At 44.2% G+C, this 18,379-nt stretch overlaps 1 protein-coding gene across 1 annotated transcript in view; it reads right to left on the reverse strand.

The window, feature by feature from the left end:
• The window catches only part of LOC137504634 (uncharacterized), a 155,201-nt gene that overhangs the window by 123,313 nt on the left and 13,509 nt on the right, over nt 1-18,379 (reverse strand). The window contains exons 2-3 of the mRNA XM_068233215.1: nt 15,538-15,734; nt 2,317-2,479 (exon numbers count right to left, since the gene is read on the reverse strand). Coding sequence (XP_068089316.1) covers nt 2,317-2,479; nt 15,538-15,720 — 346 coding nt within the window. The 5' untranslated portion in view covers nt 15,721-15,734. The remainder of the gene's footprint in view (nt 1-2,316; nt 2,480-15,537; nt 15,735-18,379) is intronic.

Below are 18,379 nucleotides of genomic sequence, written 5' to 3' on the forward strand. Positions count from 1 at the left end.
ATGGATCGGTTCTCTTTCATGGCTTGAATACAGAATATACCCAAACAGCTCGGGATGACCCAAAACCAATAGGGTATAGTATAGGGCAGTGTTTCTCAACATTTTATTGGTGTGTATCCCTTTTAAAATACTGAACTCTCCAAATACTCCCTAGCATAGTAAACATAATCACAAGTGCACCTTGACAAATATGTATTTAATCGTAATACATGATAATTGGTTCTAAATGATGTACAAGCGTCTACTATTGCTTTGAATTAGCTACAGGGCCGGTTTAAGCAACAATGGGGCCCCAGGGCAAAATAAACCTGGGACCCCCCCCCCAACAGATACCCCGGAACAAAAGTTGGCATCAAGGGACCTTTTTTGCAGCTGGTATAGTCAGGGTGTGAAGCCCCAATTGGTCGGAGCTCCACATTCTGGCTACCCCAGCCTGCATGGGGGACAAGTGGTTAAAAAGTTTCAGGAGAGGGGACCCCACATAATTTTTTTAAAAAAAAATTCCCACACTCTAAACATAAAAAAAAATTGGGAAAATATGAAAAAATGTCAGGGATCTTCATACAGCCATATTGCGGCTGTATAGCGATCCCTGGCCAAAGCGCTGCGGCTGCGTATGGACCCCCAGGAAACACCATCAGGAAATTTATTGCTCTTTCTTTTGATGCATGTAAAATTACACTACCGTTAGGTTTGCTACTAAAAGTGACATTTACCGCATTTAAAAGTATACTTTTTTCCTTTGAAACTTTAAAATCGATTTTCTCAAAAACTATAAGGTCTTTTTGAAAAAATGTTTTTCCTCTCATTCCCAATGATCTCCTTAACATATCCTGCAAATTTAGGGTTTCTAGCATTTAAGGTGGATTCGCTATTAACCATTAAAGTCAGCAGGTTTTTAAATGTGTATTTTTATTTCCTTTGAAACTTTTAAATCGATTTTCTCAAAAACTATTTGAAAACATTTTTTTTCCTCTTGTAGCCACTGGGGGCTGGGTCCCTTTGGCTTTGGGTCCCTGGGGCAATTGCCCCCTTTGCCTCTATGGTAGCGCCTGCCCTGATTAGCTAAAACACTAATTTGGTGTTGTTTAACTAGGATTTATAATTTTCTAAAACTCTACATTTGTTATTCTTGGTAGAAGAGACCCTGTAACAAAACTTTCAGCCTTATTTCTTCTATTCTATAAGTTCCTATACCTGTTCTAATGTGTTCTGGATTATTGCAGCCTTTTCTAGTTGCACTGTCTCTGTAATATATCTAATCTTCTTTTCTTTGTCAAGCTTTATTGACCCAGGGGGGAATGCACTGCCTCTGCTGTGATAGGGAGAAGTTATGCATGCCCCCTGCATGCCCCCTCCAGGCTCTGTGTGTGTGCTTTGTTTATTAGTCACAGACATCTCTCTGCTCTCAATTTCAGCTTGTCTGAGGGGGAAGGGAGCTTCCCATGCTAAGAAACTGAGAATCCCTGACTGGAGTTCACCATGTAATAAAAACTTGTAGTATGTTGTAACTAGGGTTGCAGCGGTATACCGCGGTATCATTGTGCATGGTAATCATACCATGCTCCTGGAGTCAGGAGCATGGTATGATTACCACGGTATACCGCTGCAACCCTAATTGTAACATGAGATATATCTCATGGTACAATATACTACAAGTGTATATATATATATATATATATATATATATATATATATATACACATATACAGTATATATACATACATACACACACTCACACAAAAACATCACTTCCTGGCGGCCATGTTTTTTGTTTGTAAATACTGCGATTAAAAGCCAGGATCACATCGGGGAGCGGCGGAAATGGCAAAGAGGGATCCAGGAGATCACAGTGACTCGATTGGTATGTTTTTTATTGTACAAATCAGACAGTACAGATTCTCAAGCCCGAGTACCCCCTGTAACCATAAAAAGTACCCCCTGGGGTACACGTACCACACATTAAGAACCTAGGCATGTAGGGGACCAACAGATACCGAAAAGCCCTCCTACTAAAAAAAAAAAGCAATTCTAAAGCTAGGTATGCATCATACAATTTTGTTCTAGATAGATGGTTCGATAATTTCCGACATGTTCTATCTTATTTTCGATCGTTTTGCTGATCGATTTCTCATAGAAGTGAATGTAAATATATAAGAAAAGATAACAGAATCGAATCAGAAATTGATCGGAAAATCGAATCAGAAATCGATTGGACGGAAAATCTAGCAAAAAACCTATTGTGTGTACCCAACATTAGTGTGGTTCGCCTTGTGGATTGAAAACAAGATTGAATAAGAAGTAAGAAACATTTACCATTATCCTTGTGGACTTTATAAAATAAAGGTGTTCTCGGTCTGTCTGCAAATTCATCAGCCTGGTTGACCAGGGCCTCTTTCACAGCATCGTATCCACAAAGGATCACCATTTTAGACATCCCTAGATGGATGGTGAACACTGGCCCGTACTTCTTAGACAGCTGTAATTGCAGCAGACATTTCAAAACGAATTACACATTAAACTCTACAGACTGCAAACATAGGGCTTGATTCACTATGACAAATAGGATGCCTTTTCCACGTTAACACGCCTTATAAGAGATAACACACCTTATCCGAGTTAACACTCCTTATTAGAGATAACACGCCTTATCAAAGTTAACACATCTAATCAAAGTTAAAACGACTTATCAGAGTGGCATAGCGAGCACTATGAACCCGCAGGGGCTCAGGGCAGGACGAGTGGAAGTCTCATCATTGCCAATTAGCAGTCATACGTTTGTAGCGCTCGCTATACTACTCTGAAAGGCCGTGTTAACTTTGATAAGGTGTGTTAACTTTGATAAGGTGTGTTATCTTTGATAAATGTTAACTCAGATAAGGTGTGTTATCTCTGATACAGCGTGTTAACTCAGATAAGGCATGCTATTTGTCTTACTGAATCAAGCCTATATTCTCATATTTGTAGTACAGATAGTAAGATAGTAAATAGAACATTAGTAGCAAAGAAAAGAGTCTCATATTTTTTTTTATTTTTAGTTATATAGCTTATTTTTTATAACATTGCATCATTCTGTCATAGTTGCAGTTTAGAAACCACACTCTGTCTTTTAAGCTATAAAACAAAGTAAATAATGATCCTTTAAACTTTCCTGCAGTAGAACCTTATGTCAAGCTGTCTCTCACTGTTTCTTGGCTGTTTAAAGGAAACCAGAGATGTGTAAAACAAGGGTAATTATACTTACCTGGGGCATGCTTCAGTCCCATGAAGTGTTGGACTCCCTCCCCGCCCTCTCCGACCACTCTGTTGCCTTGTAATTACTCTTCTGCACATTTGCGTCTTGGCCATGCACGCACCCGGTCACAAGCATTCTGCGCTTGTGCAGTAGCATTGCAGCACGGTGGCATAGTGGTTAGCGCTTTCGCCTTGCACTGCTGGGTCCTCGGTTCAAATCCCAGGCAGGTCAACATCTGCAAGGAGTTTATATGTTCTCCCCATGTCTTTGTGGGTTTCCTCTGGGTACTCCTGTTTCCTCCCCATCCCAAAAACATACAGATAAGTTAATTGGCTTCCCCCTAAAATTGTCCCTTGACTTTGATACATGCACTACATAGACCTATGACTATGGTAGTGATTAGATTGTGAGCCCCTCTGAGGGACAGTTAGTGACAAGACAATATACTCTGTACAGTGCTGTGTAATATGTCGGTGCTATATAAATACTAAGATAAAAAAATACAGTGCAGGAAACGGGACTGTATTTGACCCCAATTAGGTCGAAGATCTCAGAGATGCTCTTTTGCATAAATAACAGCTAAAGTTTGTTTTTTTAAACTGTACTGGAAACAGTATGATACTTTTTTTTCTATTTCTTAGCTGTACTACACATACAATTCATTATACCATAAATTTATTTTCACTCATTCTTCAATTTCCTTCTATTTTCCAGAGCAAACTTTAATGGTCATCTACCTTCATGCTACCTCCTACTGTTACCTGCATTCTATGTACCGTGAAGCTCAATATTTGGATTCCTTTTTTTTTTATTTACACTCATAGGCCTCAATTCACTAAACTTATCTCCTGTCTTTAATAACTCTTCTAGAGTTGTTACCATGGTGATAAGGCATGTAGTATTTAGGAAACGTTTTACCTCAGGCAAACCTAAAGTTAACTCTTCTGTCTTTAAAGAGACTCCGTAACAAAAAATTGCATCCTGTTTTTTATCATCCTACAAGTTCCAAAAGCTATTCTAATGTGTTCTGGCTTACTGCAGCACTTTGTACTATCACAGTCTCTGTAATAAATCAATGTATCTTTCCCTTGTCAGACTTGTCAGCCTGTGTCTGGAAGGCTGCCAAGTTCTTCAGTGTTGTGGTTCTGCTATGCACTCCCCCCTCAGGGGGGAAAGAAACACACAAATGATCTCTTGAGATTCAAAAGGAAGGCTGTATACAGCCTGCTTGTGTATGGATGTATTTTCTATGTGTGGACATACTGTACATCAACCTACTTCCTGTTTTGGTGGCCATTTTGTTTGTTTATAAACAGACTTTTTAAAACTGTTTTTAACCACTTTTAATGCGGCGGGGAGCGGCGAAATTGTGACAGAGGGGAATAGGAGATGTCCCCTAACGCACTGGTATGTTTACTTTTGTGCGATTTTAACAATACAGATTCTCTTTAAGTTAACTCTCCAATCCTTAAAATAACTCCAGAGTTAAAGGGATACTGTAGGGGGTCGGGGGAAAATGAGTTGAACTTACCCGGGGCTTCTAATGGTCCCCTGTAGACATTCTGTGCCTGCGCAGCCACTCTCCAATGCTCCGGCCCTGCCTCCCGTTAACTTCTGGAATTTCAGACTTTAAAGTCTGAAAACCACCGCGCCTGCGTTGCCGTGTCCTCGATCCCACTGATGTCACCAGGAGCGTACTACGCAGGCCTAGTATGGTCTGTGTCTGCGCAGTACGCTCCTGGTGACATCAGCGGGAACAAGGACACAGCAATGCAGGCACAGTGGTTTTCTGACTTTAAAGTCTGAAATTCTAGAAGTGAACCCGGAGGCGGGGCCGGAGCATCGGTGAGTGGCTGCGTGGGCACAGGATGTCTGCGGGGGACCGTTAGAAGCACCGGGTAAGTTCAACTCATTTTCCCCCGACCCCCCTACAGTATCCCTTTAAAGACAGGCTGTTCATTAACTGCGTGTGAAAATAACTACAGAGGAGGTAACTTAACTACAGAGGAGGTAACTTAACTACAGGAGAGGTAACTTAAGGAATGAAGAGGTAAGATAACTCTCTCACTGTGTGGAGGTAAGTTTTCTCTTGCCTTATTATCTCCAGCATGATCTTAGTGAATTGAGGCCATAGTCTGGGACTATTAATACATTTACACTGGTAGAGAATAGCTGCTCCTCGCCGGATTAAAGCAGTTTACAGGACCTGAACTCTTGCAGAGGCAGAAGGAAAATGTAGAGAAACGCACCCTGTAAGTATGTAGCGAGTTTAACCTATCCAATTCCTCCTCACCTGTGACTAATCACAAGTTGTAATTTGATCTCACAGCTGTGTCAGCTCAGGAATCTCCTCTGCCATGGCAGAGCAGCTAATTTGTAAACACAGGATGTTAACCATAGGTCTGCTCCCATGAAAGCAGGAAGTAGACACACTGGAGAATTATGTAAGGATTTGTATCAGCTGTAACAAAGAAATGTTTTTCTTTCAGCACTAGTTGAAAACAAGGCAGTATATCTACGCCCCACAGGTGCCTATTAATGGTTCCAGGGGCGTAGATCGCCGCATCACTGTTTTGCACACTCTTGTGCGCGTTCTCAATGCCGTCCGCTGGTAAACAGATCAGTGAATGGGAACACAGTCCCCATTCATTGATCTAGGTGCCTGTGATGAATGATCACTGGCATCAATGAGATGCCTTGTGGTCATTGACAAAATGAAAGTGAAAGCATACACTCGTTACGTCTAGAGTTGGGCCGAACCTCCGATTTTAGGTTCGCGAACCGGGTTCGCGAACTTCCGCGGAAGGTTCGGTTCGCGTTAAAGTTCGCGAACCGCAATAGACTTCAATGGGGATGCGAACTTTGAAAAAAAAAATAATTATGCTGGCCACAAAAGTGATGGAAAAGATGTTTCAAGGGGTCTAACACCTGGAGGGGGGCATGGCGGAGTGGGATATACGCCAAAAGTCCCCAGGAAAAATCTGGATTTGACGCAAAGCAGCGTTTTAAGGACAGAAATCATATTGAATGCTAAATGACAGGCCTAAAGTGCTTTAAAACATCTTGCATGTGTATACATCAATCAGGTAGTGCAATTAAGGTACTGCTTCACACTGACACACCAAACTGTTCACTGAACAGAACAGGTATGCAGTGGCGGGTTCACTAAACAGGTATACAGTGGCGGGTCCACTGAACAGAACAGGTATGCAGTGGCGGGTCCACTGAACAGAACAGGTATGCAGTGGTGGGTTCACAGAACAGGTATGCAGTGGTGGGTGGGTTCACAGAACAGGTATGCAGTGGCAGGATCACTGAACAGGTATGCAGTGGTGGGTGGGTTCACAGAACAGGTATGCAATGGTGGGTTCACAGAACAGGTATGCAGTGGCAGGATCACTGAACAGGTATGCAGTGGTGGGTGGGTTCACAGAACAGGTATGCAGTGGCAGGATCACAGAACAGGTATGCAGTGGTGGGTTCACAGAACAGGTATGCAGTGGCAGGATCACTGAACAGGTATGCAGTGGTAGGTGGGTTCACAGAACAGGAATGCAGTGGCAGGATCACTGAACAGGTATGCAGTGGTGGGTGGGTTCACAGAACAGGTATGCAGTGGTGGGTTCACAGAACAGGTATGCAGTGGCAGGATCACTGAACAGGTATGCAGTGGTGGGTGGGTTCACAGAACAGGAATGCAGTGGCAGGATCACTGAACAGGTATGCAGTGGTGGGTGGGTTCACAGAACAGGTATGCAGTGGTGGGTTCACAGAACAGGTATGCAGTGGTGGGTGGGTTCACAGAACAGGTATGCAGTGGCAGGATCACAGAACAGGTATGCAGTGGTGGGTTCACAGAACAGGTATGCAGTGGCAGGATCACTGAACAGGTATGCAGTGGTGGGTGGGTTCACAGAACAGGTATGCAGTGGTGGGTTCACAGAACAGGTATGCAGTGGCAGGATCACTGAACAGGTATGCAGTGGTGGGTGGGTTCACAGAACAGGAATTCAGTGGCAGGATCACTGAACAGGTATGCAGTGGTGGGTGGGTTCACAGAACAGGTATGCAGTGGTGGGTTCACAGAACAGGTATGCAGTGGCAGGATCACTGAACAGGTATGCAGTGGTGGGTGGGTTCACAGAACAGGAATGCAGTGGCAGGATCACTGAACAGGTATGCAGTGGTGGGTGGGTTCACAGAACAGGTATGCAGTGGTGGGTTCACAGAACAGGTATGCAGTGGTGGGTGGGTTCACAGAACAGGTATGCAGTGGCAGGATCACAGAACAGGTATGCAGTGGTGGGTTCACAGAACAGGAATGCAGTGGCAGGATCACTGAACAGGTATGCAGTGGTGGGTGGGTTCACAGAACAGGTATGCAGTGGTGGGTTCACAGAACAGGTATGCAGTGGCAGGATCACTGAACAGGTATGCAGTGGTGGGTGGGTTCACAGAACAGGAATTCAGTGGCAGGATCACTGAACAGGTATGCAGTGGTGGGTGGGTTCACAGAACAGGTATGCAGTGGTGGGTTCACAGAACAGGTATGCAGTGGCAGGATCACTGAACAGGTATGCAGTGGTGGGTGGGTTCACAGAACAGGTATGCAGTGGCAGGATCACTGAACAGGTATGCAGTGGTGGGTGGGTTCACAGAACAGGAATGCAGTGGCAGGATCACTGAACAGGTATGCAGTGGTGGGTGGGTTCACAGAACAGGTATGCAGTGGCAGGATCACTGAACAGGTATGCAGTGGTGGGTGGGTTCACAGAACAGGTATGCAGTGGCAGGATCACAGAACAGGTATGCAGTGGTGGGTTCACAGAACAGGTATGCAGTGGCAGGATCACTGAACAGGTATGCAGTGGTGGGTGGGTTCACAGAACAGGAATGCAGTGGCAGGATCACTGAACAGGTATGCAGTGGTGGGTGGATTCACAGAACAGGTATGCAGTGGCAGGATCACTGAACAGGTATGCAGCCAGGAAAAGCTAAGCCTAACTAATCTTTCCCTATGAGAGACAGACAGCAGCTCGCCCTACTCTCTCTAATGCAGGCACACGAGTGGCCGTAATGGCCGCCGCTGCCTGCCTTATATAAGGGGGGTGGGGCTCCAGGGGCTAGTGTAGCCTAATTGGCTACACTGGGCCTGCTGACTGTGATGTAGAGGGTCAAAGTTGACCCTCATAGTGCATTGTGGGGCGAACCGAACTTCCGGAAACGTTCGCCTGCGGGAGGCGAACGCGAACCACCGAAGTTCGCCGGGAACCGTTCGCCGGCGAACCGTTCGGCCCATCTCTAGTTACGTCCTGTAACACGTGTAGGTAGTAAACATTACAGATTAGGAATAAACTGAGGGGAGACATCTAATGGTCAAATAGTAAATTACACCCTAATACATTACACTAAATTCAAACACATGCATCTCCCATACAAAAGTAACCCCTTACCTCCCCCACTCTGCCATAGTTACCAAAATATAATATTTGTATTTGTATAAAATGACATTTAAAAAAAAAACCATAAATAATTACCTTAGGGACTTAACTTTTTATTTTGTATGTCATGAGGGTATATTACTGTTCTTTCTGCAAGTGAGGACTTGTAATTACTAACGGATGCAAAACTGAAAAAAATACACTTTATTTCCAAATAAAATATTATCGCCATATATTGTACTAGGGAGATCATTTAACCACTTGCCGACCGCCTACTTCATATTGGCGGCGGCAAAGTGGCAGCCCCAGGACCACGTAACGCAGATTGGCGTCAGGTCCTGGGGCACTCTCTGGCCGGGGATCGCGCGCTGGGATGCGCGCGCATCCGCCGGCAATAGGCTCCGCCCACCCGCGACGTCAAGCCGCCGGCCAATCGGAAGCGCCGGCGGGTTGTTAACCCGACGATCGCCTGATAGGAAGCGTATAATACGCTTTGTAATGTTTACAAAGTGTATTATACAGGCTGCCTCCTGCCCTGGTGGTCCCAGTGTCCGAGGGACCACCAGGGCAGGCTGCAGCCACCCTAGTCTGCACCCAAACACACTGATATGCCCCCCACTGCCCCCTGATCGCCCACAGTACCCCTCAGACCCCCCCCTGCCCACCCCCCAGACCACCGTTTGCACACAATCACCCCCCTAATCACCCATCAATCACTCCCTGTCACTATCTGTCAACGCTATTTTTTTTTTAGTCCCTAAACTGCCCCCTGGTCCCTCCTGATCACCCCCCCACCCCTCAGATTCTCCCCAGACCCCCCCAGACCCTCCCCCCCCTGTGTACTGTATGCATCTATCCCCCCTGATCACCTGTCAATCACCTGTCAATCACCTGTCAATCACCTGTCAATCACCCCCTGTCACTGCCACCCATCAATCAGCCCCTAACCTGCCCCTTGCGGGCAATCTGATCACCCACCCACACCAATAGATCGCCCGCAGATCCGACATCAGATCACCTCCCAAATCCATTGTTTACATCTATTCTCTCCTCTAAACACCCACTAATTACCCATCAATCACCCATCAATCACCCCCTATCACCACCTGTCACTTTTACCCATCAGATTAGACCCTTGCGGGCACCCAATCACCCGCCCACACGCTCAGATTGCCCTCAAACCCCCCCTTATCGATTCGCCAGTGCATTATTTACATCCGTTCTTTCCTGTAATAACCCACTGATCACCTGTCAATCACCCCCTGTCACTGCCACCCATCAATCACCCCCTGTCACTGCCACCCATCAATCAGCCCCTAACCTGCCCCTTGCGGGCAATCTGATCACCCACCCACACCAATAGATCGCCCGCAGATCCGACATCAGATCACCTCCCAAATCCATTGTTTACATCTATTCTCTCCTCTAAACACCCACTAATTACCCATCAATCACCCATCAATCACCCCCTATCACCACCTGTCACTGTTACCCATCAGATTAGACCCTTGCGGGCACCCAATCACCCGCCCACACGCTCAGATTGCCCTCAGACCCCCGCCTTATCAATTCGCCAGTGCAATATTTACATCTGTTATTCCCTGTAATAACCCACTGATCACCTGTCAATCACCCATCAATCACCCCCTGTCATTGCCACCCATCAATCACCCCCTGTCACTGCCACCCATCAATCAGCCCCTAACCTGCCCCTTGCGGGCAATCTGATCACCCACCCACACCAATAGATCGCCCGCAGATCCGACATCAGATCACCTCCCAAGTGCAGTGTACATCTCTTCTCTCCTCTAAACACCCACTAATTACCCATCAATCACCCCCTATCACCACCTGTCATTGTTACCCATCAGATTAGACCCTAATCTGCCCCTTGCGGGCACCCAATCACCCGCCCACACGCTCAGATTGCCCTCAGACCCCCGCCTTATCAATTCGCCAGTGCAATATTTACATCTGTTATTCCCTGTAATAACCCACTGATCACCTGTCAATCACCAATCAATCACCCCCTGTCACTGCCACCCATCAATCACCCCCTGTCACTGCCACCCATCAATCAGCCCCTAACCTGCCCCTTGCGGGCAATCTGATCACCCACCCACACCAATAGATCGCCCGCAGATCCGACATCAGATCACCGCCCAAGTGCAGTGTTTACATCTCTTCTCTCCTCTAAACACCCACTAATTACCCATCAATCACCCCCTATCACCACCTGTCACTGTTACCCATCAGATTAGACCCTAATCTGCCCCTTGCGGGCACCCAATCACCCGCCCACACCTCAGAACGCCCTCAGACCCCAGCCCTGATCACCTCGCTAGTGCATTGCTTGCATCTATTTCCCCCCTCTAATCACACCTTGAGACACCCATAAATCACCTCCTGTCACCCCCTAGCACACCTACCCATCAGATCAGGCCCTAATTTGCCCCGTGTGGGCTCCTGATCACTCGGCCAAACCCTCAGATCCCCCTCAGACCCCCTTCCGATCACCTCCCCAGTGCATTGATTGCATCTATTTTCCCCTCTAACCGCCCCCTGAGACACCCATCAATCACCTCCTGTCACCCCCCCTAGCACTCCTATCCATCAGATCAGGCCCAATACATCCTGTCATCTAAGAGGCCAGGGTGACCTTATGACCGTTTCCACAAAATTTGCCCCCTCAAAGACCACCTGTCATCAAAATTTGCAGATGCTTATACCTCTGAACAGTCATTTTGAGAAATTTGGTTTCCAGACTACTCACAGTTTTGGGCCCGTAAAATGCCAGGGCAGTATAGGAACCCCACAAGTGACCCCATTTTAGAAAGAAGACACCCCAAGGTATTCTGTTAGGTGTATGATGAGTTCATAGAAGGTTTTATTTTTTGTCAAAAGTTAGCGGAAATTGGATTTTTATTGTTTTTTTCACAAAGTGTCATTTTTCACTAACTTGTGACAAAAAATTAAATCTTCTATGAACTCACCATACCCCTAACGGAATACCTTGGGGTGTCTTCTTTCTAAAATGGGGTCACTTGTGGGGTTCCTATACTGCCCTGGCATTTTAGGGGCCCTAAACCGTGGGGAGTAGTCTAGAAAACAAATGCCTCAAAATGACCTGTGAATAGGACGTTGGGCCCCTTAGCGCACCTAGGCTGCAAAAAAGTGTCACACATGTAGTATCGCCATACTCAGGAGAAGTAGTATAATGTGTTTTGTGGTGTATTTTTACACATACCCATGCTGGGTGGGAGAAATCTCTCTGTAAATGGACAATTGTGTGTAAAAAAAAATCAAAAATGTGTCATTTACAGAGATATTTCTCCCACCCAGCATGGTTATATGTAAAAATACATCACAAAACACATTATACTACTTCTTCTGAGTACGGCGATACCACATGTGTGACACTTTTTTTGCAGCCTAACTGTGCTAAGGGGCCCAAAGTCCAATGAGTACCTTTAGGATTTCACAGGTCATTTTGAGACATTTGGGTTCAAGACTACTCCTCACGGTTTAGGGCCCCTAAAATGCCAGGGCAGTATTGGAACCCCACAAATGACCCCATTCTAGAAAGAAGACACCCCAAGGTATTCTGTTAGGTGTATGATGAGTTCATAGAAGATTTTATTTTTTGTCAAAAGTTAGCGGAAATTGGATTTTTATTGTTTTTTTCACAAAGTGTCATTTTTCACTAACTTGTGACAAAAAATAAAATCTTCTATGAACTCACCATACCCCTAACGGAATACCTTGGGGTGTCTTCTTTCTAAAATGGGGTCACTTGTGGGGTTCCTATACTGCCCTGGCATTTTAGGGGCCCTAAACCGTGAGGAGTAGTCTAGAATCCAAATGCCTCAAAATGACCTGTGAATAGGACGTTAGGCCCCTTAGCGCACCTAGGTTGCAAAAAAGTGTCACACATGTGGTATCGCCGTACTCAGAAGAAGTAGTATAATGTGTTTTGGGGTGTATTTTTATACATACCCATGCTGGGTGGGAGAAATCTCTCTGTAAATGGACAATTGTGTGTAAAACAAATCAAATAATTGTCATTTACAGAGATATTTCTCCCACCTAGCATCTGTATGTGTAAAAATACACCCCAAAACACATTATACTACTTCTCCTGAGTACGGCAGTACCACATGTGTGGCACTTTTTTGCACCCTAAGTGCGCTAAGGGGCCCAAAGTCCAATGAGTACCTTTAGGATTTCACAGGTCATTTTGCGACATTTGGTTTCAAGACTACTCCTCACGGTTTAGGGCCCCTAAAATGCCAGGGCAGTATAGGAACCCCACAAATGACCCCATTTTAGAAAGAAGACACCCCAAGGTATTCCGTTAGGAGTATGGTGAGTTCATAGAAGATTTTATTTTTGTCACAAGTTAGCGGAAAATGACACTTTGTGAAAAAAAAACAATTAAAATCAATTTCCGCTAACTTGTGCCAAAAAAAAAAATCTTCTATGAACTCACCTTACTTCTAATGGAATACCTTGGGGTGTCTTCTTTCTAAAATGGGGTAATTTGTGGGATTCCTATACTGTCCTGGCATTTTAGGGGCCCTAAACCGTGAGGAGCAGTCTTAAAACGAAATTTCTCAAAATGACCTGTGAAATCCTAAAGGTACTCATTGGACTTTGGGCCCCTTAGCGCAGTTAGGGTGCAAAAAAGTGCCACACATGTGGTATCGCCGTACTCAGGAGAAGTAGTATAATGTGTTTTGGGGTGTATTTTTCCACATACCCATGCTGAGTGGGAGAAATATCTCTATAAATTGACAATTGTGTGTAAAAAAAATAAAAAAATTGTCATTTACGGAGATATTTCTCCCACCCAGCATGGGTATGTGTAAAAATACACCCCAAAACACATTATACTACTTCTCCTGAGTACGGCAATACCACATGTGTGGCACTTTTTTGCAGCCTAACTGCGCTAAGGGGCCCAAAGTCCAATGAGCATCTTTAGGCTTTACAGGGGTGCTTACAATTAGGCACCCCCCAAAATGCCAGGACAGTGAACACACCCCACAAATGACCCCATTTTGGAAAGTAGACACTTCAAGGTATTCAGAGAGGAGCATAGTGAGTCCGTGGCAGATTTCATTTTTTTTTGTCGCAAGTTAGAAGAAATGGAAACTTTTTTTTTTTTTTCTGTCACAAAGTGTCATTTTCCGCTAACTTGTGACAAAAAATAAAATCTTCAATGAACTCAACATGCCTCTCACTGAATACTTTGGGATGTCTTCTTTCCAAAATGGGGTCATTTGGGGGGTATTTGTACTATCCTGGAATTTTAGCCCCTCATGAAACCTGACAGGTGCGCAGAAAAGTCAGAGATGCTTGAAAATGGGAAAATTCACTTTTTGCACCATAGTTTGTAAACGCTATAACTTTTACCCAATCCAATAATATACACTGAATGTTTTTTTTTTTATCAAAGACATGTAGCAGAATAACTTTCGCGCTCAAATGTATAGGAAATTTTACTTTATTTGAAAAATGTCAGCACAGAAAGTTAAAAAAGTCATTTTTTTGACAAAATTCATGTCTTTTTTGATGAATATAATAAAAAGTAAAACTCGCAGCAGCAATCAAATAGCACCAAAAGAAAGCTGTATTAGTGACAAGAAAAGGAGGTAAAATTCATTTAGGTGGTAGGTTGTATGACTGAGCAATAAACCGTGAAAGCTGCAGTGGTCCGAATGGAAAAAAAGGCTCTGGTCCTTAAGGGGTTTTATGACTGCAGCCCTTAAGTGGTTAAATGATGTAATTGATAAATTGGCAAATAAATTGTGTGGCTTTCATTCTTTCTGGCTGCACTGCGGGCGGCTGCAATAAAAAAACAAAAAGGCATGTACATGTGCCCATCCCCCTTCGTGATCATTACCTTGCTGCGGTGAAAGGCTTACGTATCACAATGAAGCAATGACCTCCGGCTATTTGAGTGTCTCGGGTGGGGGTGGGACACAAACGATAATAAGGTTGTTGCTTCATTGTGGTCAGACCAAATTTGATCAGCTGGAAAGTCACTGTTGTTCTATCATTGAGCTACCACAGCCTGGCGACCGTATGGGCTTGGTGCGCACCAGTCCAGCACGGCCGTCACTACGCAAACAGCTGTTTGCGGTGCGTTACACAGTGAGTTTGGTGTGTCAGTGTGAAGCAGTACTCTAATTACACTCCCTGATTGATGTATACACATGCAAGATGTTTGAAAGCACTTTAGGCCTGCAATTTAGCATTCAATGTGATTTCTGCCCTTAAAACGCTGCTTTGCGTCACATCCAGATTTTTTCCCGGGACTTTGGGCATGTATCCCACTCTGCCATGCCCCCCTCCAGGTGTTAGACCCCTTGAAACATCTTTTCCATCACTTTTGTGGTCAGCATAATTTGTTCTATTTTTCAGAGTTCGCATCCCCATAGAAGTCTATTGCGGTTCGCGAACTTTTCCGCGAACCGAACCTTTTGCAGAAGTTCGCGAACACCGTTCGCAAACCAAAAATCGGAGGTTCGCGACATCACTATACTGCATAAGGGGAAAACCCCCTCAGTGGTGAAGTGGGTAAAGGTTATTATGCTGTTGCTTATCTTTTAGAGCTGAGATTAAGTTCTGCGTTCATGTCTACTTTAAATGCAGAGGCAGAATTTGCCATAACTACTTCCTGCATTAATACATTTTTTTTTCTTTTTCCTGTCTCCTTTGCACCAGCCTGTACAGCACTTTTTGCCAAGTGTCTCCAGCTTCTGCTTTACAGGTCTCATCAGTAGATTATTTGACTGTGTGAAGCTGAATGTATTGCAGCAAACATACAGTACATAGATGAAGTAGGTTATATATTACCTCTATAAATGTTTTATGAGGTTTCCTCATGTCCATGAGGTGCATGCTCCCAATGATAGGTAGAGGTCTGGGTCCAGGAGGGAGGTTCTTGCCTTTCTGTTGCCTCTGGTTATTATAGACATTGGCCAAGAAAAGTATGACAACGATGGACACAAGAACGGTCACCGGGTCGATGGGAAACATGTCTTCAGCAATGTCTAGAGATAAAATACAAAATACCATAAACATTTATTTTTGGAACAAATTAATGAAAGCAACACTCTTAAAGCCTGACAAAACTGAAAATTGTACAAATTCTATTAGCAATCAGCTTGATAACTTGGCCCAGGGGCTAAATGTGCTTGTCACTTCAGTAGAACCTGCTTCCTGTCCTAACGACCATTAGGAGTCTCCGACAATCGATGACTGCTCTCTGCTGCTGCCCGAGGCTTCGGAAGTCTTCAGTAGCCCAACTGCCTATGGCTGAGTACACTGTTACGCGCGGTCGTGCATGTGCAGTATGGAGCCTCTCAGGCTCCCAAAGACTTCCGAAACCTCCCGTGCTGGGAGATTTGAACCGGATATCCAAAGCAGGAACCGTGAAAGGAAAGGGAAGGCTTATTAGGACCCAGAGCCTTCCCTTCGATATTTGTTTTTGTGTTTTGGTATTATTTTGTTTTTGTTTTTTGTTTATTTATTTATTTATTTTTAATTAGCTTCAGATTCAATTTAATAAGATGTGAAAATATCACTGAGCAGAAATCATAGGAAAAGAAGTAAATTGGATCAGGCCCTTTGTCTTTAAAATAACAAAACTATTTGAGTTAGTGATTGTATTTGTATTTATTTATTTTTATTTTATTTGAATTTCTCTCCATAGAATGTGAGCCCATTGAGAGACAGCTAGTGACAACTGACAAGACTACAGTGTTTAACCCATTCAGGTTCCGTGGTTTTCACGTGAGAAATGTTCACCTTCCATTCATTAGCCTATAACTTTATCACTACTTATCACAATGAACTGATCTATATCTTGTTTTTTCCGCCACCAATTAGGCTTTCTTTGGGGGGTACATTTTGCTAAGAGCCACTTTACTGTAAATGCAGTTTTCAGCCATTATAGTTTTAAAATAATACATGCCTCCATAATTAAAACTCACGTATTGTATTTGCCCATATGTCCCAGTTATTACACCGTTAAAATTATGTCCCTATCACAATGTATGGCAACAATATTTTATTTGGAAATAAAGGTGCATTTTTTCCATTTTGCATCTATCACTATTAACAAGTTTAAAATAAAAAAAAAATAGAAATATTTCATCTTTACATTGATATTTAAAAAGTTTAGACCCTTAGGTAAATATTTACATTTTTTTTTATTGTAATGTTTTTTTTTTTTTTTATAGTAAACATTTTATTTGGGTTGTTTTGGGAGGTTGGGGGTAAACAATAGATTTATAATGTAAATGTGTGTTCATTTTAATTTATTTTTATTTTCAGTTGTAGTATTACTTTTTGGCCACAAGATGGCGGCCATGAGTTTGTTTACATGACGTCACTCTAAGCGTAACACACGCTTACAGTGACGCATTGGGAAGGGAACGGCCAGAAAAGGCGCAGCTTCCGAGAGAAGCTGTCGCTTTTTTAGCGGGGGAGAGGAATCAGTGATCGGGCACCATAGCCCGATACATTGCGGCAGCGCGCATGGTTCCTGGACATAGTTTCTACGTCCAGGAACCAAAATAGGTTAACATACTCACAAAAGCGCTTTAAAATCTAACAAAATACAAAATATAATACAAAATAAATAAATATAGGTTCTAAAAAAAAAAAAGTAGATGGCTGAAACAGCACTTTTCCCCACTAGAGATGGGCTCAACAGTTTGCCGGCGGACAGTTCCTGGCGATTTCTGCTGTTCTTGGTGAACTGCGAACATATAGAGCATTCAACCCGCCCCCTATACATCATCATGGAGCCAAACTTTGACCCCTTACCTCACAGTCAGCAGACACATGGCAGCCAATCAGCTAGCACCCCCTCCCGGACCCCCCACCCCCCTATTAAAAAGCAGTTGCAGCGGCCATATTGGATTCATTCTCTGCTGGCTGCTGACTGTTAGTGAGAGCAGGGTCAGACTTGCTGCAGATAGGTAGGGAAAGCATTAGCTAGGCCTGTGTTCTTGTTCCTCACTTGCTGTGAAAGCACCCCAAACAGCCCTTTTGAGGGCTAGCACATCGGTCTCCTGTGTGTTTTTTTTTTTTTGTGACACTCCACAGCCCACTGACACCCAGAGCTGTGTGCACGCTACTACTGCTGTTGCTACATTAAGTTGCAGGCTCAGTACCACTCCAGTGCATTATTATGTCACTGTATTCTGATAGTACTATTGCATTTCTCTGTGTGTGATACTCCACAGCCCACTGACAGCCAGAGCTGTGCATAGTGCTACTATTGTTGCTACATTAAGTTGCATGCACTGCACCACTCCAGTGCATTATTTGTAGGAATGTAATGTGATTTCTGCCTTTTAGGGATTAAAACCTGACTTAGCGTCAACTCTGTAATTTTTGGTGGAACTTTTGGCATGGACCCCCCCTGGCATTCCGCAGTACAGGTGTTAGACCCCTTGAAACAACGTTTTCATCACTTTTATGGCCAGAAACAGTCTTTGTCGGTTTTAACCACTTGAGGACCACAGTGGTAAAACCCCCTAAAGACCAGGCACATTTTAACTAAAATGGCCACTGCAGCTTTAAGGCCAAGCCGCAGGACCGCACAACACAGCACATGAGTGATGCCCCCCCCCCCCTTCTCCCCCTCCCCCCCCCCCCCCCACCAACAGAGCACTCTGTTGGTGGG

This window comes from Hyperolius riggenbachi, chromosome 4 (assembly GCF_040937935.1).
Source record: "Hyperolius riggenbachi isolate aHypRig1 chromosome 4, aHypRig1.pri, whole genome shotgun sequence".
In the NCBI taxonomy this organism is placed as follows: Eukaryota; Metazoa; Chordata; class Amphibia; order Anura; family Hyperoliidae; genus Hyperolius; species Hyperolius riggenbachi.